Source organism: Gadus morhua, chromosome 13 (genome assembly GCF_902167405.1).
Source record: "Gadus morhua chromosome 13, gadMor3.0, whole genome shotgun sequence".
NCBI lineage: Eukaryota > Metazoa > Chordata > Actinopteri > Gadiformes > Gadidae > Gadus > Gadus morhua.
The window spans coordinates 16,409,567-16,435,441 of NC_044060.1; the positions used below are offsets into that span (position 1 = coordinate 16,409,567).

The window sequence follows — 25,875 nt, forward strand, 5'->3', positions numbered from 1 at the left end:
GAAACGGAAAATCCCGTATCGGACGGCCCTCCACCGATGCAAGTGAAAGTCCCGCCCTCCCTATCTCTCGCCAGAACGGTAATTTCAGGCATCCTGTTCCAGGCGTTCCGTCGCGCGGTGGGATGCCTGGGAATGAGGTAGGCTACAAGTTAGCAAGGGATAAACCACGTGTCATACAGTCTGGATATGAGGTTTATCAAGACGCCCCACCTTCCATTGTCATATGGATGCGGCAAGTGTTGATATTAGCCCGATAATGATGGACAGAACAACCTCCATCGTTCTGGAGACATTGACATGGTCGGCAGACGGGACGTCGGCGTGGTGCTGATGCTGCAAGTCTCCCCTGCTTGGGAGGGGCATGACGTCACGGGAAAGACCGGGAGGAAGAAGCAATTGGGGAGTAAAGAATAGGGGGGAGAAGAAGGGACGGAGGATATAGCGGGGGTCATAAGAAGAAATAACATGAATCCCGCACTTCACCGTACATTATTATACATCATTACTAATGCTATGGTTTGTCTGTACAATGTATTGCGACCATAAATGACGAGCAAATCGATAAGGTAATTATTTTCCCGTTCATTCTGCACGCCTACCTAATAGCCTACTAACACGATTTGGTTGTGTATTCCCCCGAATTGAAAAATAATTTTCAAATTGAATACACTATTCAGACGATGATTGGAATAGGCAAACCCCACCACCGAACACCAATTTAGCTAGTATATCTTCTTCACATAAAATGTAAGCGGAAAACGATCTCTGAGATAATAATAGCCCAACATTTGGTTCATTGGGTGGACAGGGCTAACTGATGCTTCAGTTCTCCTTTGTGTGCTATATGATCGTTAACCATAATTTTCTTTAATGGAAACGGACCATGAGAACCATGCCGCATATTCCGTATTCAACAACCATGCACAAGCACGTGGGCTTTTGCGCACATCAAACATGCGCAGTGGTCACAGTTCAACCTGCCCACGAGGAGCGTCGTCGCTGCTCTCTTCTGTTTACTGCAGTGTCCTAAACCGGTGTTCATGGGATCCGTGATAATTATACATAAAACAATGTTTACATACATCCACGGAACTCATATTATAACAACATCATGGGGTGATATTGGATGCCCTCTGACACGTGACACATCCTGAGGAGATGCCCTTGAGTCACAATACATTCGTTTGTTTTATGTTGTCATCAACTTTTTTTCAACAGCCAACGTTTTGAGTGCTGCGGACAGCTGGGTTGAGAATGATGTCATCACCAGGCATGGGTACCCCCAGTGACCCCCTCTTGTCTAGCCCTTTGGGGAGGTCAAGTGCGGCTCATGAATGTAGCATATGGAAGAGCACACTCCCCAAAACGGCTAGCTTCCCCACGTCCACCACGCGCCACCTCAGTCACCGTGCCAACAACTTCCAAAGACACCCGAAGCATCGCAAACTGATCCGACCGTCGCCCCCCCCGCCGCCCAACACGCCCTGTCCTCTGGGCCAGCTGGACCTCAGTGAGATCCCGCCGAGACGCACGTTCCCAGAGTTGGTCTTCAACGGCTGCGTACTGTTTGGCATCGAGTTCAGCTACGCCATGGAAACGGCATACGTCACCCCGGTGCTTCTTCAGATGGGTCTGCCCGACCAGTTCTACAGCCTGGTGTGGTTCATAAGTCCCATACTTGGTGAGTAAACACAGGCCAGGTCAATGATCCACGTTTAGCGTAAAAAAACAATGGCATTTTTAATAAGCCACATTTTGTAGCTGCTCATTCACTGGCATTATAACTTTGTCCCATCTTTCTCTCTCTCTCTCTCTCTCTCTCTCTCTCTCTCTCTCTCTCTCTCTCTCTCTCTCTCTCTCTCTCTCTCTCTCTTTCTCTCTCTCTCTCTCTCTCTCTCTCTCTCTCTCTCTCTCCTCTCTGTCTCTCCTCTCTCTCTCTCTCTCTCTCTCTCTCTCTCTCTCTCTCTCTCTCTCTCTCTCTCTCTCTCTCTCTCTCTCTCTCTCTCTCTCTCTCTCTCTCTCCCTCTATCCCTGCTTGAAGGCTTCCTGGTTCAGCCTTTCTTAGGAGCCTGGAGTGATCGCTGTACATCCCGGTTTGGTCGGAGGAGGCCATTCATTTTTGCGTTGGCGATAGGTACGCCGTCCCGTGTATTAGTTATCTGCTCCACTTTCAATAATCATACATTCTACTCTACTACACTTTACCCCACTCTCAACTCATCTTCCTTTCTACACTTAGGTGCTCTGCTGGGTTTAACTCTGGTTCTTAATGGGCGAGACATTGGCAGTGCATTGGCCGACACAGCAACCAATCACAAGTGGGGTATCATCCTGACAATCTGCGGTGTTGTGCTGATGGACTTCAGTGCAGACTCTGCAGACAACCCCAGTCATGCCTACATGATGGACGTGTGCAGCCCGGAAGACCAGGATCGGGGTCTGAACATCCATGCATTGCTGGCAGGTTAGAAAACCCTATACCATGCTTCTGTAAGGTTTAAAGATCGCATGGCATGAACATTTGGGCGTGCCTAGATCTGTGCTAGACAGATGAGCAACGTTTACTTCAGTCCATTGGGTGGGTAGGCTGGTAGACTGATCTATCCAGCACAGATATAGGTGGACATGCCCACTAGTGATGTCATATGGGGCAGATTTTCAAAACGGCTTGTAAGGCTAATCACACTCATACCAGGTGGTATAATATGTCTCCTTTAATATAAGTTTCAGGGTTAGGGTTAGGTTCAGTCTACTTCAGGCAGCGCGCGTTTCAGTCTACATTATTTAGATATAGAGCTCCAAGACTGTAACGTTCTGCTTTTGGTGTTATGGCGCATAACACGTCGGACTCTCGTCTCTGGTATTTCCACAACGAGACTCGTAGTGGGGGTTACCTCAGCCATGGTGGAGAAGGAATTGGGGGAAAGGAACTTTGGCTTTGGCTCACAGAAGTACATGAACCACGACATGGAGGAGAAACGGATTGTTGCCCGCGAATGTCTCCCGCTTGAGCCCTGCTTCCCACTGCCCGCTTCCGAGGGACCACCGCCTCGGCGCAGCACGCTGCAGGAGGGGGTGGTGCCTAAGCGCTGCCCACTGCCCGCTGCCCGCTGCCGAGGCGGTGGTCCCTCAGCAACGAGGCTCCGGTGGGAGACAATCGCGGCAACAATCCTTTCTCCTCCATGTCGTGGTTCAGTCTACTTCAGATTGATCTGGATGTGGAAGAACTAGAGACGTCGGAGAACCAGACGTATTTGCTTGAGATTCATGATATCGTCTTGAGGCGCACACAGCTTTTGGCCGCCAAAATATAAATTATATGATATAGATATTTATGTGTAATATGATATTATTTAGATATAGAGCTCCAGGACTCCCGCCGGAGCACCCGGAGTGTTCTAGAATGTTTACAGATACATGCTGTGATACATCCGCTGTAAACACAGCGCATGGTACTGTGGCCGAAAGCTGCTCAGGGCCACACCCCCACCCACAGGTGTCGGTGTGTGCCATGGGACCTTTAAGACCTTTAAGGACCAGTTCTCAAAATGTATTTAGACTTGGATATTAGATCAGATGTGTTTTCTCTGAGGCATGTTCTGGTGGAATACGGAGAATATACCATTTGTTCATCCTCCCCTCTTTTGTAACCTGTTTTGGCAAGTTATATCATTATATTGATAACACTTTAAACCTTGCAGTTCAATTCATTAGTTGTTTATGTTTTGGCATATTAGTTACCTCCAAATCAAATCACTGTATCTAACCTCCTCTTAAGCTGAAACATTTTTGTATATCGATACTTACGTGAACTTAACCTGCTGATGGCCTGAACATTTCAACAATGAACCATCACATGGATCCCTTAAGCATCTCACAAAGCCTGCAACAGGCTTACAGACAGACAGCCTTAATTTGTAAATACGTCATGATTCGAGATTTGTTCTAATTGCATTTTAACGCTGTCCTTAATGCTGCTCTACAGGACTGGGAGGCGGGTTTGGATACATCGTGGGGGGGATCAACTGGGACAACACAGAGTTCGGAAGATCAATGGGAGGGCAGCTTCGGGTCGTGTACCTTTTTACCAGTGTTACCCTAGTCGTCGCCACTGTGATGACCCTGAACAGTATTCCAGAACGGCCGCTGCCAAAGAACCAGGGCTCCTCCGGTAAAAGCCATCTGAAGAGCCCCAGCCTCGCTCTCCCCCCCTCTCCCCCTGTCGCCCCTGGGGCAATGCCTGGGCTGGAGGAGGAGGACGATGAGGGGGGACTTTACGGCTACCAGTACACAGAGCATTTTACCCGCCACCGCGAACCCTTGGGTCAGTCTAGCAGTGCCAGCGCGCGCCTCTGCGAAGGCCTCGCCAGCCCCATTTCCCCCATGAGCCCCCTCACGCCCAAATACGGCAGCTTCATAAGCAGGGACGGCTCCCTCACAGGCATCAACGAGTTTGCCTCCTCCCTGGGAACCTCCTATATCGACAGTGTGCTCATAGACTGCTACGTAGGCCAGCAGAGCCCACAGCCCGTGGACAGTGACGCAACAGCCCGGCCTTTGGCTCCGGGGGACTCACCCCATCCTCAGGTGACTGCGGGCCAGCTCGAGTCAAATGCTGGAGGGGGGACTAAACCCCCCATCGAGGCCAACCCAGCCGCCCTTCTTACCCAGCATGCAGTGGGACCTCCGACAGGAGAGGAAGCTGCAGGCGCCCCTCAGGGTGCGGCTGGATCGCATCGAGGCTCAAGTGCTGGCATCCTGAAGCGTCCCCAGAGCCTTGCACTAATGAGTGATCTCATGGAAACGGAAGTTGTCGGTGTGGAGAACGGTCGCAGGAGGACAGTGACATTCAGCCAGCAGGTTTGCTTGTTATTGTTTTTCTTTATTTTGTTGAAATGGCCTATTTAAATACACATAGAAACAGCTGCAATCGTTGATACATCGTCATAGATTCATACTTGTAGACATACTTGTTTTTTATGGGTGCAAAACATTGACTTTTGTTCTTTCTCTGGCGATTGAAGGTAGCAAATATATTGCTAAATGGGGTGCGCTATGAAAGTGACCTGGGTGAGAATGCGCAAGCCCAATCCCAGATGTCAATTAAGCTGTTGTGTGTGGCCATCTACAGGATGCCCCCCTCTCTGCGGAGCTTATGCACCAATCACTTTTTGGGTAAGAAGGACCCTTTCAGTTCAAATTTCAAATGGTTCCTCCTTATTTAAAATCCCCCTTTTGAAAGACGTTCAAAGCTTCCATTATTGTTTGTACATGGATGGTATCTGTGTCTGTTTTAGGCTGGCTGTCTTTCGAAGGCATGCTGCTGTTCTACACTGACTTCATGGGGGAGGTGGTGTTTGAGGGTGACCCCAAAGCCCCCCATGACTCTGAGGCCTACCAGCGTTACAACGCCGGTGTCAGCATGGGCTGCTGGGGAATGTGCATCTATGCTTTTAGTGCAGCCTTTTACTCAGGTAAGCCTTTTGCACAATACACTTACTAGATCAGACTATTTATGGGAGGGTTGGTTGATATAAACTAAAGCAAAAGAACTAGATAAAGACAATACGTTAATTAACAGAGATTTATCACGTTGTTTATATTGGCTTTTTACTGCTTCATGTTGTTAAGCTGCTAATCATTTTGCCCCTCGACTTGTTTTCCAGCCATACTGGAGAAGCTGGAGGAGCGCTTCTCCCTCCGATCTCTGTATTTCTTTGCCTACCTGGCATTTGGTCTGGGCACGGGCCTGGCCACGCTGTCCACCAACCTCTATGTGATCCTCTCTTTGTGTGTCACATACGGGGTGCTGTTCTCCTCTCTATGCACGCTGCCTTACTCTCTGCTGTGTGAATACTACCAGAGTCCCCAGGTGGGTTAATAGACACACCCACCATAATAGACACACTTCCCCTGTCGATTTCTGTCAATGATATCGAACTTTGCATTGTATATGCACTGTATTACACATATGCATGTGTAAATACACATCCAAGCACAGGGTTTGACAATAAGCACGATTAAAAGTATGATTGTTTTACATTAAATAATAGGGGTGTGCATCTCTCCTTTATAGGATAATCCGATACGTATCTAGATACATGCGCTACGATGTGATTCAGGGACGATACATTATTTAGACCACAAGAGCGCTCAAAATAAATATTTATTTTCGAAATATGAGGTTGCTCGAAATATAGTTTTTTCCGCCAATGCGATCGCTCGAAATATAATTTTTTTAAACCAATCAGATACATCGAAAAAAAAAAAGTGACAAATCAGGTAGCTACAAAAGAAAATCAGACCAATCCATATTTAATGTATCATCCCTGAATCGTATCGTAGCGCATGTATCAAGATAACGTATTAGATTGTCCTATAATGGAGAGACGCACACCCTTAATATGCACCTACCTGCTTCTTAGTTTGTCAAGGTCACATGGTGGATGTATGCAACCTTGTTACTGCACTGGGGATCTCGTTTGTTAGCATATCTCAGTATACCTACTCAACTGGTGCAGTGTCTACCTCCGTGGTCTAACTTCTACCTAACTATGTTGTTATGTCCGTAGTTTTGTGGCTCGTCTGAGGATGGGACCAGACGAGGAAAGGGGGTGGACATCTCTCTGCTCAGCTGCCAGTATTTCCTGGCTCAGATCCTGGTCTCGGTGGCGATGGGACCGCTGACCACGCTGGTGGGCGGGGCCCAGGGGGTGATGTACTTTTCAAGCCTGATGTCATTCGTGGGGTGTCTCTATTCCTCACTCTTCGTGGTGTATCATCTGCCCCCACCTGAGGGTGAGCCCCCCGAAAGCGAGACCCAGCCTCTCCTGGTGCACATTTAGAAATTAGTGCAAGCTACACAAATTATTTTTCACACTTTTGATGCTTAATGTATCTTTTGACACAGCACTTATAGTCTTCACACGCTGCCACACACTGTACAGCACCATTACTTCATGTTGATTTTTTCACTTCACAGGGCTGCTCAACTCAGAGACAGACAGACAGACAGACAGACAGACAGACAGACAGACAGACAGACAGACATACATTGGCCAATTCAGTATTTCTATACATGAATGATGTCCTTCCTATAGTGTGTGCCCTTGCATTTCTTTATCCTAAAGTCTCACTGACTGCAGAATGTACGAATAGGATAGTATTTTGTGTGTGCGTGCATGTGTGCGTTTATGTGTGCGCGTTTGTGTGTTCTGCCTGTATAATTCTTGTGTGATTGTTGTCTGATTTCAAACTGCTAAACCTTTCATCTTACCTTACTTGTTTCTGTTTAAGATAGAAATGATAGTCGCACTTAACAAAAGCATTTCCCTCTTTCCTTCTATTATTATTTGCCAAATGTCTGCATGAGCTAAATTATGCTTTCTCTAGGCCAATTTAATTGGTCACATGGCCAAGAGAATGTCTAACTGCCTGTTTCTCTGAGCATATATTAGCATATAGCATTCACATTATTTAGTGACAGAATGTGCTACCAAATTCAAACCAATATTTGAAGCCCAGAGTATGACATGGAAAATGACAAGTTGTGTTTAAGAAATTTGGCATTATGTTGCAAACACATGTGATATTTTGACACAGGCTCATAGAACACAAGACTTTAGTATTTTTTTTTTTTACATTCTTATGGATATACATTTTTGCTGGTGTACTCTTATTCGAGTCCTCAGCAGGGCTCTGATGTCATTTACGTAATTAACGGACTAAAGCCATGATGATAGTATTAAAACACACAAAACAATGAAAAACACTCAGACTTGTGCAGTGCTGGTTACAAGTCTCTGGGGCCCTCACAATAGCCACGGGAAGCACTGTGAGCTGCCCCTCTGCGGCGGGCCGTAGCGTTGTAATGACAGAGTGATTCTTGTCATTATCAGGTAGTGAAGTTGAAACTGGGGTGTGAATCAGCATACAGTTGGAACCAAACAGAGGAACCACAAAACTGATTTGTTGCACTGAAGTTCACAGAAGATTCACGTGAACAATCGTTAACCCGGACGTTGGACGACGAAGAAAAGGGACTTTGGGGGGGTGGGGTCACGTTCTCAGCTGCAAGTGCTTAATCTGGCCATAAGTGCATGCTGTAGGTTATAGGATTGTTACTTCACAACACCAAATGAGGCTTCTTCACAAAAAGTATCAGAGATTAATACTATCTGATAGTCCCATCTTTCTCTGGGTGCTGATTACAACATCGGAGGGAAATAGCTCATCAAATGAAATAAGTTTCCACCTCATTGCTTCAACACTGTAATTACATATTTGCACAGTGGCTTAATGTAACTGAAACATCAGTTTCTTGTTTTCACGTTAGTCCTTCACGTTGAGCACCTACCTTTCCCATGCCAGTCACCCCAGACTGAGGAAGCCTTTGCAGACCACGACCTGAAGAACTGTTTGGGCACATGGCCCACATACCCCGTTTCTATGGAAACTAATAAAGTGTTTTTGCTTGCTTATTTAAGCATATGAAGTATTTTACATGTGTATTTTGATGCCAATTGATGCCAACTGGTTATAAGTGAGTTAATGAAATAGCTTTCAGGGGCGAGATCAAACCAAAGATAATTCGTTTTGCTATCGAGAGCTTGTTATTCAACATTTCACCCTTCACGTCTGAAAGTCAATGACAAACCCTGTCTTAACCAAATTCATCCAGGAGAGGGAGCTAGGAGACCGAGTTGCTGCCTTTTCCGTCAGCCATTTAAGACCAAAAATATTATCAAATATTTTTTTTGATTTAATTAAAATAAATCACATTGCAATCCAAAAAACGAAAAATGTTGCAGCACATAAGTAAAAAGACAATTTATTTTTTTGTAATCAGAATATACAAAGCAGTGGCTGAAGTAAACAAATGTCATTCTGATAAAGGCAGTATTTGACACAGTTACTCAGCTAAACATAAACCAATAGAAAACCAGAAACGGTAATTGTAGATGATATGGTATAAACTTGGCGTGGAATGCGTACAGAACAAACGACCAAAGTGTTAAGATTTAAGAGGGGTTAATTAACATTGCAAAAGCCTGCCTCTACAAAATAGGGTCAAGTAATCTTATGAGGCATAACAGAAAGATCCCTTAATTTATTTGTGCCATCTGTTATGTTAACAGGGCAGCCAGGCAAAGGATTAACTACTAGCAGCTCAACACAAAAAAAGCCTTAACGCCAACTGTCTATTAGCCCCTGCTTAAAACTTATCTTTGGTCTTATAGTGAATCTGAGTCAACATGAGCCATGACGAGGAAAGCAACTGCCCAGTAATGAATGAGCTGGTCTGCACTAGGAGTAGAGGATGTGCTTCAAAACATACTGATTTATAAAACTAAACTTATCATAGGGCATGGCCCAATTTTTACAAGTTAAAAAAAGAAAACATTCAATTTTTTTAGACCAATAAATAACATCTCATAAAAAAAAAAAAATGAGTAGGGGCCACCAAGCTGAAAAACTCCAGTGCAAACATGGATACCGTGGGAACAAACAATACATCTTGCAGAAACAGAAAGCACATCACTCTACAAAATGATGCCGACCAGGGCCCTGTAGGCAGCGCTGTAAACAAACATGGCAGAGGTTTAGGCCTCTACTTTTGATTCTGCTTTTGAATCTCCATTTTCCTCAGTCTTCTGCTTTTTGGTCTCCACCTTTTCCTAAAATGAAGATGAGGATTATTAAAACAAAAGTCCCATCATAGCCACAAGATCGAGTTGAAACACTATTGTTTTCCTAAAGATACTGGGGAATTTAAAAGCTTGCACAAGCATGTCTGAACGAACCTCCTCCTCCTCCTCCTCCTTCTCTTCAGCGGCACGCTTCACAGGCTGTGCCTCGGCCTTCTCAGCAGGGGGAGCCTCCTCTGCCTTCCCTGTTCAAACAGACCCATCGCTCTGTGAATTACAGCACTACACAGAGAGGTCGCCCTACCAGCCTATTCAGGGAAACATTGAGGCCACCCATGCCAACGGAAATAATACTAAGTGGAAGAACTAACAAAAAAAACAACAAGTGTAGGATCCCGAGTCAATTTCTCAGTTTGTTTTTTTATAACATACCGTTGCCATTTTCATGCTTTTCCTCAGCTACCTCCTTCACAGCCTTTTCACTGTCATCAGCACCATTCTGAACGAAAGGAGGAATATGCATCAGCATTGTGGATAACAAAAAAACATCCCCTCCAACAATTGTATCCACACTGAAAAACGTAACTTAAAATCTTTTTAGAAAATTACTTAACGGAAGATAAGCAGGTCTAGGTTGTGAATGTGCCGAAAGCAGCAGTTCCTTGCAAACCACTGCTAAACATTCCCTTACTAGTATACAATTAATCGAAAACGCATCATCCTGATTGGTTTATGTCTTTGTGATCGTTTGTCAAAAAATGTACCATGCAAAAATGCAAGTCCTTTGTTTTGGTCTTAAGGCCACGGGAATGCTTTTTGGATCTTTGAAAGGATAAAAGTCCTAGACCAAAGTCGACGTCCAAAGCTTAGTAAAGAGCATCTGTGCCGCTTCACGACCCAAACAAAGCGCCTTGGGATAGCAAAGGCTGAAGAGCAGCTGAATGGAGGCGGGACTAGCGACACCTGCACGATGGTGGTGCTAAGACAAAAGGCCATGAGGCTTGTTAACGAGTCTGTGCCTCAACTCACTGTGCCATTGGCAGGTGCGTCCCCACTGCCGTTTTCTTTCTTTTCTTTCTTATCTTCTTTCACTTCCACCTCCACTTCTTTCTTCTCTTTCAGCTCCTGAAAACAATGTCATCGTTATCACTTTGTACATTTGTCCCCGACGTCTGCGATTTGGGCCGACTATCTATAACCTCACCTAAAAATAAAAGTCTTTACAAAATGTTGGACCATAAAATATTAAAACCCCTAATTTTTGGCCGTGTGGAGCTCGTGCGGTGGCCGCTGGTGGCAGAGCGGCTTCCCGCCCACAGCGGCACCGCTCCACCAGCTGTGTCGTCGCTTTGTGTACCCATCAAACAACGTTTGGAGCCAACAATGCTCAGATATCCATTTCATCAACTCCCACGTGTACCACGTCGATTTATTAACAAGGTTGATTACGACGATTTAAAAAATGACGTTAAATCGGTACTTAAATTAACGTTAAGTGACGAGTTCCGGATTCAGGCTGCACGCAAACGCCGACTGCCAAACTCGTTTAAGGGCTACCGTTATCAATTAAGCTATCAATGTAAAAAAGTACTTTTCAAAAGCTAACCCTAGTTAGTTCGACTAGTTAATGTAGAATATTAACCCTACCTTTGCAGTAACCTCTGTGGTTGGTGCTTTCTTCTCTACTGCTGTATCAGCCATTGTTGAGTTTGGAATTATATTAACGTTGAATACGTTATTTCTTCGGTCGGATTAATTTGGCGTTTTGACCCCGTATGAGTTTCTCTTACGAGGCTGAGAGAGAAATGGTGATGACCAACCTCTTCTTTTCTGTTGAATTCGCTTCAAATCGACTTGGAGGATACCGCAGGTCCTTGTTGAGTACGATTGGACGTTGCCTTGAATTCGCTCTCTCCATTGGACAAATTCATTGTCAATCTATTTGAAACATCCCGCCCCGTAAGCGCCGCCCAGCTCTCTTTTTTTTGATTGGTCCTCGCGCTTCACCACTATCCATAACGTTTATTTATATATTTATTGCGACCGAACAGTTAGTTCTTGATCTGTTATACACATTTACGATTCTGGAATTTTCAATCGATATTTTAAAATGTGCTTAAAACGAAATTAATAAATGTGCATTATATACGTCTCTGCAACTAGTTGGAGCACACGACGGCATCCTTTGTCTTGAGTAGCCTCCTTCCTTTTTCTTAGGAGATGCAGAAAATTGCAAGTAGAACTGAATGATGTGATTAAAGGAAACCACGATCATACATTCATACACATTCATAAAGCATTGCAATTTCAAACGAGGAAAATAAAAATGCTATTAAAACGGAAAGATCGATTAAAGAGCTTTCACTTTCAAAAAGCGAAAGTTAATTTACCAATGCAATGTGTATGCAAAATATACAAACTGAACTGTAAGTCTCACAAGCAACTCCAATATTGAGTTGATTAGGATGTAGTTGACGTAGCCTAAAATAATAACCTTTTATTTATTTTTCAGATAATTATTTTTCTAACATATTGCTTTACAGGAATATTGAAATAATCAATGGTATGCCATATACATAAGATATCCACATGCACAGGCACTGTGTCAGCACTATGCCGTTTTGAACATTAAAGTTAGTATTTTGAGAATATGTTTAGGTATCTGTAATTTGGATGATAATGAAACAATAGACTGCTATCTTTTGTTTGTTTAAAGATGTTTCGCAAAAATGATTAAACTAACGATAGTCTACAAACAAAAGACTACAAATAGTAGCTTGCGCATGCACTTTGGCCTTAAACATGAAATCGCTGAATTACATGCTTGTGCTAGGAACTATGAAACACAATACCTTATTCTTTCTAATAGGGGGAAAGCCCTCTTGCCCCCCTGTCTCCAGGGAGGCCAGAGCAAAAACCCAGTGGTGCCATGGAGCTGCTAGGGATAGCATTTATGAACTCAGTCAGACATCCACAGTTACATCGCAAGGCACCTCTTCCCACCCATGACATGTATTATTGATCATGTATGGTCCACTTTCCTGAATTAAATCATACTAACTATTAAAACGCAATGTATCTGTGGATTTTATACTAAATCAATCCTGTACAATAATGGTTATATAATAACGTGTTCCATGATCATCCACAAAAACATCTGCCCATTGTAATTTCGTTATCTTTAAAGTCATAACCAAAGTCTGTTAGGTTTACACAATAGCAGGGGAGGTAAAGTAAGGTTGCACCACCTACTTACTCATCCAAGTGTCAAGGGAGTGGCTACACATAACTGTGGGAATTGTTCAGGTGCTGTTTTCTAGACTGACCTGAAGGGAATCATGTTACATTCAGGGTAAGATTTGACAAATGATTGTTCTCAATGTGACACATTAAGTCTTAAGGGTTTTCGCCTCTCGGACACCGTTTTATCTACAGCTAATGCATCATTGCATGCAGCACATTGAAGTAACACAAATAGATATTATTCCATATAGTTAAAGCAAGCATGTAGCTGCTCAATCCACACTAAAAAAAAAGGACTCTAGCCTAAGCAATGATCTTCTCCGTGCCACCCAAGAAAACCAATGGATGTTGAAGGCACTCAAACTTCATTCTATTGTTCATCCAAGTTCACCTAAATTATAATTGCTGAGTGTAATTGCATGCAGAGATTTAAAAAAAAGAGTGTCTGCCAGTGTGGGCTTTGAATGGATGTTTCTTCAGTTCCCTTAGTAAGAGATAACAACAAATTATTCAACATAATATATGGTTGTATTTCGAACATGAGACGTGATAATAAGCAGCACATCTTCAGAAAATGTATTTTTGGATCCTTGCCTTGATGATGAAAGATCAAAACGGCGGATAAACCTTTTCAACCAATTCATCAATGTAAATTGTGATGATATAGGCCTACATGAAGAAGCCAATGAAAGGCAGGAGTTTTGTTGCTGGGTCTTGTTTTAGCATTGCTCAGAGTCACAGTAGCAGCCTTTTATTTGGGAAATGAAGACCATGTGGGCACCGCAAAGCTGAGAGGCAGACGTCTGCACTGTAAAGGCCACAGTGTGCACACAACCAAAATCCATGGGAGAAAAAAACATGAGCCTAAAAAACAGCAGACAACATTACTCATTGCCTTTCTGTAACTGGAAAATGGGAGCAATCAGAGAGGGGGAGTGTTCGTGAGATCATTTCCTGTCCCCTCCCCTCTTTGTTTGACTACAAACTGACCATGTTTCCATTTGCCTAAAAACTATTTTAGAGGACGAAAATCGTTTTGTGAAGTGCATGTGAAATAAATGATCAATCACATAATAATAAAACAGAATCCAATAAATACAGCTTCATGCTAAAAAGTCTCTCATTGCTCATCTCTATGAATTTTATCTTCAAATGTACCCTCTCTGGGAGTTATGGAGCTATTTTTAGCCTTGTTATGGTTCTTCAGAGACCAACATGGCAGAGAACATAAACTCTTTGTGCTTGAAGGAGAAAAAAATTCAATAACTGGCAACATTTCGCCACAATTTCCATAGTCTTAAGCAAACCTTAAGACGGAGTTAAAGGAACGGTTTAGTTTTCTGTGCTAACCACTCTAATGCTAAAAGGCAGTACAAGTAAATTCTCACAGGACAAAGAACTGGTCCTTACTTGTGGAATGTATCGGGGGAGTTGAGCAGAGAGGGCAATCAAAGAGCAGAGGTTGAGATTAGGCTGGGGGAAGGGACCCCATAATTGGAGGAATCAGTGGGGGCCAACTAAGTTCCTTTGTTTTGAACAGCGGTGTTCTGCATGCTCTGTCTGCCTTTCTCGCGGTTCAAGAACATAGGGCCAACATAAGTTGACTTCTCTCAGCGACTTGACACAAGTCACAGTGAAGGGGCCCGCATGCTAACATGTTGACATTAATAAAGCAATAGCATTTTGTGAAGTGGACCGATGCATTGGGATATGATAGCTATTCCTGCAATAACTAGCCAATATAATCATATCAACCACCCCCCATGTTCCTTATTGTTCCCCATTTGTGTTTATAGTGGTTATAATGGTAAATGAAACTATGAATTTAGAAAAAAAATTAAAAAGCAAAATATTCAAACTGCGCTATGCATGGAAGAAGATCTTCTGTGTGATTCGGAATGCTTAAATTAAACCACAATTTGTGATAAAAGGAATGATCTACTTGAGCGTTGTGTAATAATCTTTGTAGTGCTACCTTGGCTAGCATTAGTTGTAGCCACTGCTTTTATTTATATCAAATCTAATTTTCCGTAAGTAATGAGTCTTAAATCTTTTGACATATAAAAGGTATTTTATGGCCTTGTCTCAGCGCTACTATTTTGAAGTTAGTGCATTTCAAGTCATTATTCTTTGCCCAAATATTTTTTTCTTTGACTATCACCGTTGTAGGGCTGACTGCGCAAAAGCACTGAGAATAACCTTTTTGTTCATCTCTGATGTGATTGATTTATAACTGAATACAAACAATATGAATTCCATCCATCTGAAATTTGTATTGTGAGCGTAACATGTAATCAATTAAGTCAAACTGACTTAATTATTATGTCAGTTAGCGTGTTATTTTAAAAACACTAATCAAAGCTTGTGTTATTTGAAAAATAATCGAATTTTACATGTAAAACATTGTCTTTTTATTTACTGAACTTAATTGACCATGTAGATATAATTAAGAGGGTTGCAGTGGAATGCAACTTGAATGCTCCACCATGTTATTTATTTCACCTCTTAACTCCACCTCCACCAATGTCTTGCCAGAAGAAAGTGGAAATTTCCAGTAATACGTGGGGCTTCTTTGGAGCTCCACCCCCTCTTATGTTTCCCGCCTTTTACTCTACCTGTCTTTTCCTGCTGCTCACTCATGTTGAAAGTTCCACCAAGACAAAGAAGCATAGTCCAGCACCTACTTCTTTAACCAATCAATTTACCTTTTGAAAAAGGATTGTTGTTGCATGGTTTTGATTGTCACATTACTTTTATTCATCCGTTAGAAATCACATTTGGTTTACAAGACCTGACAGCAATGAACTTTGATTTGAAAATATTTAATTAGGTTGAGAGCAGTTGATCACTTTCGGCTGAAGGTAATAGTCGGAGAGGAACTGAGAAACTCTATATTATAGCATACATATCGTTGTGACTGCTCATAGTTGTCATTTAAGCTGTGGTTTAGATCCTTCTGAATTAGTTTAAATAAACCATTTGTGTACTCTCCTGGTTACAGAGCATCCCGATAATCCGATGAGTGCAGAGCAAACATGACATTAGCTCTTATGACTAATTATGGACAAGGGTTGATATGGGATCACACGGCAGATGGTGGATTTGCATTTCCCCAGCTGGTCTGAGGTTCTGGCTTGTGCGTTGGATTAGAGATATCACCACAAAATGTGTTGAACAATGACATACGTCAAATTAATATATACAAATGCTCTCGAAGCCTTGAAGAAGAAGACGTCCGTGTCCCTATGAGAGATGCAAAACGGTCCGACCAATCGCGTCGTCAGTAAGCGTGTGGCCTATTCTGTGTTTTAAAGACCCTCTCCTCATCTGCTCCGCACAAAGATGGAGTGGTGGCGGTGGGGCCGGTGTGGGGCAGGGAGAGGTTGTGGATGGGGGTCCACGTCAAGCATCAGGACAGCTGGAGTGGAGAACCTGCAGTGTGCTGATGGTTGGAGGCGCACTGACCTTAGTCCCATTGTAAAGCACCAACAAAGCGCCATCTGCACAGCAACCACAGCTGAGATGAGGGACACACACACACACACACACACGCACGCACACACACACACACACACACACACACACACACACACACACACACACACACACACACACACACACACACACACACACACACACACACACACAGAGACACAGCCCACAAGGGAATAGGGTGGGGGAGGGAAAGAAACGTGGGGACCTGGAGAGTGTAAGAAAAGATAAACAACAAATTAGGGGAGGGGGGGCAGAGGGAGTTTAGAGAAAACCCAGTAAAATCATCAAATGTAACAATTATGGATTTAAAACATGTATTTTGGACTGTGGTCTCTTTCAGCAGTGAAGGGTTTACAGAAGTGCTTATCTTATTTTAAGCTCTTCAGAAAGGAAGTGAGTGAAAACACGGACAGGATCTCACTGCTAGTGGTTAATAGTAGCTCCCCTAATCGTTTGAAAGCACATTTCCTGTCTGCTACGAGGCGAGGTGAAGTTTACAGAGGGCTGGCCGTTACAAGGCTAATGTTTAACCCTGACTAGCATCTCAAACCAGCCTTGTATCGGAGGGATTCAGAACTGAGAATGCTTGGTTTCCGTCTTTGAAATCAGACGAGTGTAAGGCAGACCCTTACACTCTTATACCCTTAAACATTATCAGGTATCCCAGAGGTTTTGAAACCAACATTCACAGTTTGAAGGTCAGAGAATATAATAATATATGGACATAAAACACAAATGTGCCTTATCGTTTTTCTACACTGTGGTTTAGCTTTAAACACTATCGATATTAAAACTGACTTTGGGGAGGAAGGTAGGTCCATCTCTGATTTGTGTGAGGATCCATTTTAAGAGAGGGATATGAAGAGCAATAGTGAGGTTATGACCTGGGGGTCCTTAAGGCTCATAAAAGCTATGAAAGCATCTGTTTCAAAATGGTGTGAATGAGGACAAAATGGTGTCAGCAACATCTGTAAAAATCTGAAATGATCCACAGGTACAAGAGCTATGAAATGGCATTGCTTAGCAACAGCAGGGGAAAAAAAGCTAGTCTGTGTGGCAACAGAGAAACCACTCATGTTGCCACCCAGTGGTTGACTTATAGTACCTGCTGGTGTAGCTTTCAGAAATAAACATATAAAGATTTAAAAAAAAAACTGAAGCTTTAAATAAAGCTGAAGCTGTCATATAAAGCTAGACTTAATAAGCCAAAGGTAGATTTGTCATGGGGAAAGGAGATGTTGTATTCTCTCTCAAGGTTTGAAAATAAATACTACATCCTGATTGGTTGAAAAAATGTCCAGACCTCACAGACGGTTGGTTGCCTAGCAACTTGCCTTGGTAGGTGTGGGAGGGGTATGCAGAGGGAGGTAGCATTCTGGATACTGGGTGCAGGCAGACTAGGGAATTACCTGGCAAGACTCCCAAATAAACAAGAGGGAGAGTGAGAGAGAGAGGGAGCGAGAGAGGGAGAGGGAAAGAGAGAAGGAGGGAGAGAGAGAGAGAGAGAGAGAGAGAGAGAGAGAGAGAGAGAGAGAGAGAGAGAGAGAGAGAGAGAGAGAGAGAGAGAGAGAGAGAGAGAGATATGGTGACAACTAGGGAGGGAGAAAGAAGGAGTAAGCGTGTGAAAGAGATAGGGACTTGCTCCAAAGTAAAGATAACAATCTCGCCTGAGATTTGTCAAAGTGCATGCTAGAGCTGAGAGCCGTCTGGGACAACATAGGCTTTGGACACACACATAGGTAATCAGGGTAGCAGGGAATGCATTTATGGAACAGCTAATGGAGGGGGTGCAGCCTCTCAAAGAGGAGAGAGAGCAGGATGGAGCCACGGTAGTCTAGCGCAGAGGAGGATTTATGCATACATACCGGCGGCACATACGTGCTTCACTTTGTGCATTTTGTTAGAAGTTGAAAGATGCCAGTGTTTCTTTTTTTATCTCAATACGAATGTGTTTTAATTCCCTTTTGTGTGAATATAAACATCCTCCTCCCCGGTAACATTGAAACCAAATGTGCAGGGGCACAAAACAAAGAGAGAAATGGTAAGCGTTGGAAAATGCTCTTATATGGAGAGGAGTGGTGGAGAGCAGGCGGAAGAGCCTGCCACTGATAGGTAGGCTGGGGTAAGGAGGTGGGCCTTAGGAGACTGGCTGGATGCAGACGGTCTCTGCTGGCAATGAGGAGCCTTTGTCAGTAGCAGGAAATGAGGTTCTGTTGTGATTAAAGGGAATGTTTCTATGGCAATGCAGAGGGCCGTGTGCACAGAGAATGTGTGGGGAGTGGAGTGGAGCTTAGTGAGAGTAGAATTTCAAAGACGACAGCCTCATCCATATCCTACCCCCCACCCACTTTTCATAGAGGCCTTTTATCTTTGATCGTCTGTTTTCATAGCCACGCCGTTGAGACGTTGGGGGGATTATTTAGAGAAACTCCAAGTCATTGGTCTATACCAAATATACTTACTATTCTTATAAAGGCAAACCAGAGGAGCAGTAAGAATTTAATTCTGCCAATATAATGCATCATTAAGGCGACCTCAACAAATGTAGATATGTGCTTTATCGAATGCTGAATAACCTGATGCATATTTTCCTGGTTTGAACAGACCCATTTTGATTGTTTGGCGTATCTGTTCCCATGCATGAGCCATTCTTTAAGATCTTAAAGGGAATGACCTTTTCCAATCGAACCACATACTCTTTGTTTATTGTTTTAGGAGGCTGAATGGGTTGGTTACATGCTCGTCCTAAAATAACAGATTTGCCATCTTCATTGTTTTCTCTAGTAAAGAGGAAGTGGTAGTTGCGTTGGGGAAGGTCAACGATGCAAAACGGTTACACTAGCAGTTCAAATGTTTAGATGAAATGATAAGAGACATTTAAATCGAATGATCAAAGGTTGTTTAAGTGCACACTTGTTTTTAGATATGCTATGGATATCATCCTTACAGAGGTGTACAATACGGTTAAAGGGAACCTATTTTTCGCGCTCCATTTGCCATTACTTAGTCATTCATTTACCTAAAATAAACATTGAATGGGGCTTTCCCATCAAGATATATTTTTCGATTTCCCACGTATCCATAAAATATGTATGATTCACATTGAGCGATCATGTTCAAATTAAATAACAAATATTACAATGCATGATTACTCATTCATTTTAAGAATTAGGATAAATAAGCCACATTACGTTCATCAATAACCATATCTAAAGAACTGGATACAAGAATCACGACGAGTTAATATGCAACCGGCTATGCTCCTATAAATAATTGGGCGCTGTAAAGAGATTACGGTCCGTAACCTTCATTTTGTGTAGCAGCAGCCACGGTCAAGGCATGCTGATTAGTATTACAACAGGATCTGCTGCCCCCATTCTTTCCTCTTGAGCATCGCAGCAAGTGTCATGTTACGAAACATGAAAACGACTCACAGGCTCCACAAATTGGTAAGTTGAAGGCAGATGGCAAATCACACATAAAAAAAAAAGGGGGTTGCTGTAGGACTGCTTTGGAAAGCGTCCTTTGTAGCTACTAATACAATTAGCTTTGAACCTTCCTACATTTGATGACAAATCAAAAAAAAAGTAATGAGGTTGAAGCAGAGGGTAAGGGTTCAACACGAATAGAGCTTTAACAAACACAGCTTTCACAAATATCATGACCTCGTTATTCAGGTTCCTTATTAAGATATATTTTTTAATTTAGGATTCTATGTAAACCTGATGGATGTCAGATTGTCAGCCATGTCTCATTCACCAGCAGACCTGGCTGCTGCCTGAGGAGAACTCCCGGGTTCCAGGTTTTACAAGGTGAGGGCCTCCAGGGAGAGGGGTCCACTATCGGGTTTGGCTCCGCTCCTCTGGCCTCTCTGTGCTCCCTGCTGAGGCGAGCCTTCCTTCCTCATCACCTACAAATCATCACACAGCACACTTAGCACTGGCGCAGCACAAAGGCTGAACATTGTTGCCCGGCGTGGTGAATAGACTGCTTTGTTTGTTCCGTTTACCCCTTTCATTATTCTCTGGCGAAGCTCTCCCTGAGAAAGAGGCCTTTCTTCCTCATCCGTGAGGTGGGACTCCTCTGCCTCGTGGTCATCTCTTTGGAGCAATAATCAGAAACATCCAAGCGCCAAACACACACACATACACATACAAATAAATGAAAATGCAGGGACAAACAGAATATGGAACTACGTTGGTTTTAGTTATAGGCTCTCAAGGTGCTGAGTGAACGAGTGCAGATCAGTAGATTATATAGATTATACAGAGCAACCCACCCAGTAATTGCCGTTTGGATGGCGTTACTCTGCCTGAGCATGTCTGGATTCTGACCCAATATGAAGGTGGCCAGGTCCTTAGGGTTGTAGTCCTTATCGGTATCCTATACGAGGCACAACATGGAGACACTGGGTTATGGTCACACCAAAACCTAGAGAGCAAGTTATGATTGATGGAGTATGAACCGGCTGAAGTCAAGTCAATTTAATTGCATCTGTAAAACCCTTTATCAGTTACAGTCTGAAAGGGCTTCACAGGCCACAACAACACCTTACCCTCAGCCCTATAAAGGCCAAGTGGAAACCTGGGAAAGGAACGCAGAAAGAGGGATCCCTCCTTCCCTGCTTAGGAGTTGAGGCCAACCTTGGAGCGGAGGAAGGCCTGCATGGCCACCAGCTCATTGGTCTTCTGCTCGACAAGACCCAGGTAGGTCATGATGTTGTTTTCATTGATGCCCGCTGTGGAGCCCAGCAAGTCGTCTATGGCTGAACGGTCGCTGTCCATTTTGGAGAAGATGCGGTTCACTCCTACAAAAAAAAGGTGTTTTAAAAGATGGTCCTGGAAGGTCACCTTTGGAGCAGGGTTTCCCATTGTTTTTTTGTGTTGTGTCCCCCCCCCCTCTCCACAGCCTCATCAGCATAGGTGCCCCTTCATAGAAACATCATACATGTTTTCCTCCTTATAATCTGCTAAACTCATTTTGGATTAGTGTTAATATTAAGAAGCTGGGATGAACTATTTCAAGAAGTACCCCCTCAAACCTACTCAATTAGGGTACCCCCAGTTGGGAATCCCTGTAATACATGACCTTTCTAATTATGTATGGAACAGAAGGTTGCAAATGCAAATGCTCATGTGTACAATAGGTCATCAGATAAGATGGTTAAGACAGTACTCCATTGATGGGAAAGTCAGATGGCAAATTGGGGATGGTATGGAAGTTCATTGGCTCCTTGAAGGGGGGGGGGTTACCTGTTTTGATCTGGTCCAGGATTTGGCTAACAGCGTTAGCTTGCTGTTCATACTCTCCAGCCTTGCCCTCTGTTTCTCTCTGCTGTTGATCCCCTTCTTTCAGCAAAGCGTGGCGCTCCTGCTCCTTTTGTACACCCTCCACTTGGAACTGCTCCATTTCACCCCGGATCTGATCATGCACACGTGACAAAAGACAAAGTAGCCATTGCTAGATTTCCTCCAATGTGGTACACTGAGATTATGGAACTGTTGAGCTGATGAATCTTTTGTTATCTGTCGAAAATTATATATCCAGTAATATTTATTGAGAATTTAAATATAGTGCAATTTATTCAAATGGTAAAATGTAAAACAAAAATGTATGTATTGATATCTACATAATATGTTTCCTTGAGTAATAGTTCAACTCTTTCTTTTTAACATAAAAAAATTCGGAAACAATGGTGACATTTTTCAAAACAAAACCCAAAACCCACTTCTCTGAAGTATAAAGAAATAACAGGTTCCTTTCTACTCACCTGGTGGATTTGTTCCCTGAGGGCCTCGGCTTCATTGTTTTGCTCATTCACAAAATTAAAGAGCGCAAAGTTGCGGTCTTCAACTATAAAGAGAAAATAACAGTCATTCAATGTCTCACCACGAGCCTGAGCATGAACATGGTTGTTATTGTTAAGGGGTTGGCGTGTGCTCGCTAGCACCAGCATGACTCACCCTGGACAAACCTGGTCACCAGCATGTCCAGGTTATCTTCCCCGGTTACGGCCTGAATCCTCTCAAACACTTTCTGCAGCATGTCCACCGACTGCTCCCCTGAGTCCGTCCTGCGCTGATCCCTCAGCTCTGAGACTGGGAGAACAGAGATATCAGACACCATCCCCACCACAATCAGTGAAGGTACTGTACTATGGTCCTTAATGCTACCACCGACATGGCCTGCTTGTTCATTAAGTCAGCATCTTCTTCTGTTTGGAACGAGTCATGATATTTACAACCTTTCTTCTGGTCCATGTAATTGTTTCAATTACCCCTGATGAATTTTTTTAAATAATAAAATGTTGTGCCATCATAATTTTGCCTCAGATCTTAAAATTAGCAAGTTCAATTTAATAAAAGTCACTACTGACTTTCTATTAGCCATTTTAATTGGCAGTGAATTGCAGTTATTATTGTTATTTTCTATATGGGTTGCATGATCTCCAATATTTGCCAACGTCCTACATTGCCTGCGGCCCATCTCCTGGCCCTCGTCCTGGGTACTCCTCTCGCTGCACTTGGCCGTCATGAACTCCTTGAGGCGCTGCTCGTGGGCGATCACTCTCTCCAGTTCCTTCATCTCAGTGTTGTACTGGGCCAGGTCCTTCACCGCCTTCTCTCTCATCATGCTCATCTTGGTTTGGGCCTCAAGTCTGGAAACACAGAGACCAGTGGAGCCCTCTTATGTAACGAAAGGTCATGGAGGAAAAACTAAAACAGAAGGATATCTTAAAAGCATGCTATCCCACCTGACGTCGTATGCACTAGTAGACAGGTGGATCATTTCCCCGATCTCCTTGCGAATACCCTGCCGCTCCTGTAACGGCGGATTAAAAAGTAAATCTTGAACTTTCAATGCAGCCATTTGTTTTTAGCTTGCATTTGAAAGACAAACACAGAATGTGAGACATTGCCAACAGCATGAACCATTTATTTTTCTGAACACCAATTGTCAAGTAGGACCATCTAGTTCCTCACAGCAGGTTCTTCATTGGTTCAGAGTTAGACTGCTGACCTGGGTTAGCCTATGGTGGATTTGATGGTAGCGAGCGCGCTCAACACGTAGAGTCTCCAGGTCCTCTCTCAGATGGCTGTTTTTGGTCAGCTGCTCATTAAAGTGAACTAGGGCCTGAATAGGAGGAATACCAATAGAACAGAAATTATGGCAATTATTTGTTACTTTTAAGATGTGTAGTAGTTACACAATGGACACACTGTATGGATGAGTACAGGCTTTTGCTTTTAACCATGAGCAGACATACCGTCGGATATTTGAGTCGGATATTTGATAAAAGTTATTAATGCTCTGTATCAATCATTATGGTTCAAAGGACAGCAGAACAATTGGTTACTGGAACAGATACTGTTACTATACTGCTCTGGTAAGGCAGCAGCAACAACAACAACAAGAACAACAACAATAAAAACAACAACAAAAGCAACAACGACAACAACGATGGCAAGTACTTGTGCATCCCACCATTCAATTAAATATCTATCCATCTGAGTCAGTAAATGAAAGAGGACCACATGTGGCCCATATGCTCCCCAGGGTTTTAACTCACTCTGTCCAATTTGTTCTCCAGAGTGCGTATGGCTTTCTGGGCCTGCCGCAACTGGGATCTCTGTGCGTCACCAGCGGTGAGCACGCCTGACTGAACCTCCGAAAGCTTCTTCTCATAGCCGGAAATCTGTGGATATCCAGGAGAAACAGTTCCTGATGGGGAATTGTGTCTGAATAGTGGTTTATGATTGTTGAATTTTTTAATAAATATACATGTGTGTGAATGTGTGTTCTATCTATCTCATGAATTTGTTCTTCCTATATTATAACATGGGTATCCAACAGGCCTAGCACCTCTCTCTGTAGCTCTCTCTGAATCTCATTCTCCTGCTCCAGCTCCTCCTTCAGCAGGTCCCTGTGCTCCAGCAGGGAGCGGAGCTTCCCACTGTCTTGCTGTCTGCGCGACACGTTCTCAGACACCCCGAGGCTACGCTGGAGCTCCTCCTGCTCCTTCTTCAGCTTCTCCAACTCCTGCCTGTGCACACCCACACACATGCATATGCGCACACACACACACACACACACACACACACACACACACACACACACACACACACACACACACACACACACACACACACGCACACACACAGTGCAAAAAGTGCAAACAGCCAACATGAAAACACTCGTACAAACATGCAGGCACACACAGACACATGTGAGAGGCATATGCACATACATGCACATGCATGCATCAGATGATGGTAAAGTATGAACACACACACACACACACACACACACACACATACACACACACACACACACACACACACACACACACACACACACACACACACACACACACACACACAGACACACACACACACACACACACACACACAAAGACACACACACACACACACACACACACACACACACACACACACACACACACACACACACACACACACACACACACACACACACACACACACACACACACACAAATAAATATAAACAAGGACAATATGACAGGGGCCTGTTTACCGTTGTTTTCGTATGAGCTCCTGAGATTGAATAGTGTAGGCCTGCCGGTCTCCATCCATGATCCTGAACTGTCTCTGCAGTTTACCCATCTCTGTTTCCGCTATAACAAGTACAACATATACCAAAACATCAGGTAGAATAAATCGTAAAGGGACAATCATAGTTATGCTTCTGCACATTAATAATGACACTTACCAATGCCATCGATATCCATATCGCTGTTATCTGAGTGGGAGCTCCTGGCTGATCGTCCTCGCCGCATAGTTGCATAAGGACGGACGTGCTGGAACTTAATTAACGTTATAGTGTTCAGGTAACGTCAAAACTTCGTCACACTACAGAGCACCTGGTAGGAGCACATCCTGGGAGCAGCGCCCTATAGCTTAAAGTAAGTGCGTTGAACTTCAAAGTTATGTGCAATTACTTCCCAGTTACATAAACACTTCGCTGTCATAAGCATAATGTTTTATATTTACATTGCTATGTTTGCTAACGTCGATGCTAACAGAGATCAGTTACACTTTTGCCTGGCAATCAAACTGCTTTCTGGATTATTTAATGAACGAACGATAATAATAATTGTTAATACATAGGTAAGATTGCAGTCTGATATTGAAACTGTTGGTTTTATTCCTAAAAGGTACCTCCAGTGTGTCGCTCACTGTGTCGTTACCTCTCTGTTTGACTCGCTGCTGGTCCGTTGTTAGCAACCGTTGCCATGTGCAGAGGTCTCTGGATTTAAGCAATATCACACGAGAGGGAGTGCTGTTGTACTGAATATCAGCACTGCCGCCATTCGGCCGTAGGCCGATTGATGAACCTAATCACAGCCGTGACATGTGTAGTTAAAAGTCCCAGTGCTGTTATACTCTGAATCAGCACTCATGGAATGCCTCTTGTCCAATCACATTACTTAGTCGGAACTAACTGTTGT

The 25,875-nt window shown here is 43.5% G+C and overlaps 3 protein-coding genes across 8 annotated transcripts; 1 reads left to right on the top strand and 2 right to left on the bottom strand.

Annotated features, from left to right (window-relative positions):
• The first annotated feature begins 220 nt into the window (after positions 1-220).
• Positions 221-8,494, top strand: slc45a1 (solute carrier family 45 member 1). 2 transcript variants are annotated; one of them, XM_030374969.1, is made up of 10 exons: positions 222-566; positions 1,219-1,681; positions 2,042-2,134; positions 2,240-2,464; positions 3,986-4,860; positions 5,025-5,175; positions 5,298-5,474; positions 5,667-5,872; positions 6,573-6,798; positions 7,899-8,494. In XM_030374969.1, the coding sequence occupies exons 2-10, from the start codon at positions 1,255-1,257 to the stop codon at positions 7,922-7,924; spliced, it is 2,406 nt and encodes an 801-aa protein (XP_030230829.1). In that variant the 5' UTR covers positions 222-566; positions 1,219-1,254; the 3' UTR covers positions 7,925-8,494. The 2 variants fall into 2 exon arrangements, with proteins under 2 accessions (XP_030230828.1, XP_030230829.1); XM_030374968.1 differs by having other exon boundaries at positions 221-566; positions 6,573-8,494.
• Positions 8,495-8,814: 320 nt separating this feature from the next.
• Positions 8,815-11,570, bottom strand: si:ch211-222l21.1 (prothymosin alpha-A). 2 transcript variants are annotated; one of them, XM_030374971.1, is made up of 5 exons: positions 11,295-11,570; positions 10,677-10,772; positions 10,080-10,146; positions 9,807-9,892; positions 8,815-9,677 (listed from the first exon to the last, which is right to left on the bottom strand). In XM_030374971.1, the coding sequence occupies exons 1-5, from the start codon at positions 11,346-11,348 to the stop codon at positions 9,603-9,605; spliced, it is 378 nt and encodes a 125-aa protein (XP_030230831.1). In that variant the 5' UTR covers positions 11,349-11,570; the 3' UTR covers positions 8,815-9,602. The 2 variants fall into 2 exon arrangements, with proteins under 2 accessions (XP_030230831.1, XP_030230830.1); XM_030374970.1 differs by having other exon boundaries at positions 9,804-9,892.
• A 4,050-nt stretch (positions 11,571-15,620) lies between these two features.
• odad1 (outer dynein arm docking complex subunit 1) lies at positions 15,621-25,703 on the bottom strand. 4 transcript variants are annotated; one of them, XM_030375613.1, is made up of 16 exons: positions 25,615-25,702; positions 25,137-25,230; positions 24,942-25,041; positions 24,249-24,429; positions 23,956-24,081; positions 23,406-23,519; positions 23,140-23,207; positions 22,856-23,043; positions 22,349-22,483; positions 22,156-22,238; positions 21,638-21,806; positions 21,029-21,192; positions 20,665-20,768; positions 20,395-20,485; positions 20,153-20,295; positions 15,621-16,590 (listed from the first exon to the last, which is right to left on the bottom strand). In XM_030375613.1, the coding sequence occupies exons 2-15, from the start codon at positions 25,201-25,203 to the stop codon at positions 20,191-20,193; spliced, it is 1,695 nt and encodes a 564-aa protein (XP_030231473.1). In that variant the 5' UTR covers positions 25,204-25,230; positions 25,615-25,702; the 3' UTR covers positions 15,621-16,590; positions 20,153-20,190. The 4 variants fall into 4 exon arrangements, with proteins under 4 accessions (XP_030231473.1, XP_030231475.1, XP_030231472.1 ...); XM_030375615.1 differs by lacking the exon at positions 15,621-16,590 and having other exon boundaries at positions 18,872-20,295; positions 24,942-25,038; positions 25,615-25,703; XM_030375612.1 differs by lacking the exon at positions 15,621-16,590 and having other exon boundaries at positions 18,872-20,295.
• Between the last annotated feature and the right edge of the window lie 172 nt (positions 25,704-25,875).

Excerpts from the sequence above, each read along its gene's own strand:
- slc45a1 (XM_030374968.1), top strand. The coding sequence starts at position 1,255 with ATGATGTCATCACCAGGCATGGGTACCCCCAGTGACCCCCTCTTGTCT. Across the intron at positions 4,861-5,024 it reads CAGTGACATTCAGCCAGCAG|GTAGCAAATATATTGCTAAA; the intron begins GTTTGCTTGTTA and ends TGGCGATTGAAG. Across the intron at positions 5,475-5,666 it reads TAGTGCAGCCTTTTACTCAG|CCATACTGGAGAAGCTGGAG; the intron begins GTAAGCCTTTTG and ends CTTGTTTTCCAG.
- odad1 (XM_030375613.1), bottom strand. The coding sequence starts at position 25,203 with ATGCGGCGAGGACGATCAGCCAGGAGCTCCCACTCAGATAACAGCGAT. Across the intron at positions 21,193-21,637 it reads CCTGGACCAGATCAAAACAG|GAGTGAACCGCATCTTCTCC; the intron begins GTAACCCCCCCC and ends TTTTTTTTGTAG. Across the intron at positions 20,296-20,394 it reads GCCAGAGAATAATGAAAGGG|GTGATGAGGAAGGAAGGCTC; the intron begins GTAAACGGAACA and ends GATGATTTGTAG.
- si:ch211-222l21.1 (XM_030374970.1), bottom strand. The coding sequence starts at position 11,348 with ATGGCTGATACAGCAGTAGAGAAGAAAGCACCAACCACAGAGGTTACT. Across the intron at positions 10,773-11,294 it reads CCACAGAGGTTACTGCAAAG|GAGCTGAAAGAGAAGAAAGA; the intron begins GTAGGGTTAATA and ends CATTGTTTTCAG. Across the intron at positions 9,678-9,803 it reads AGGAGGAGGAGGAGGAGGAG|GAAAAGGTGGAGACCAAAAA; the intron begins GTTCGTTCAGAC and ends TCTTCATTTTAG.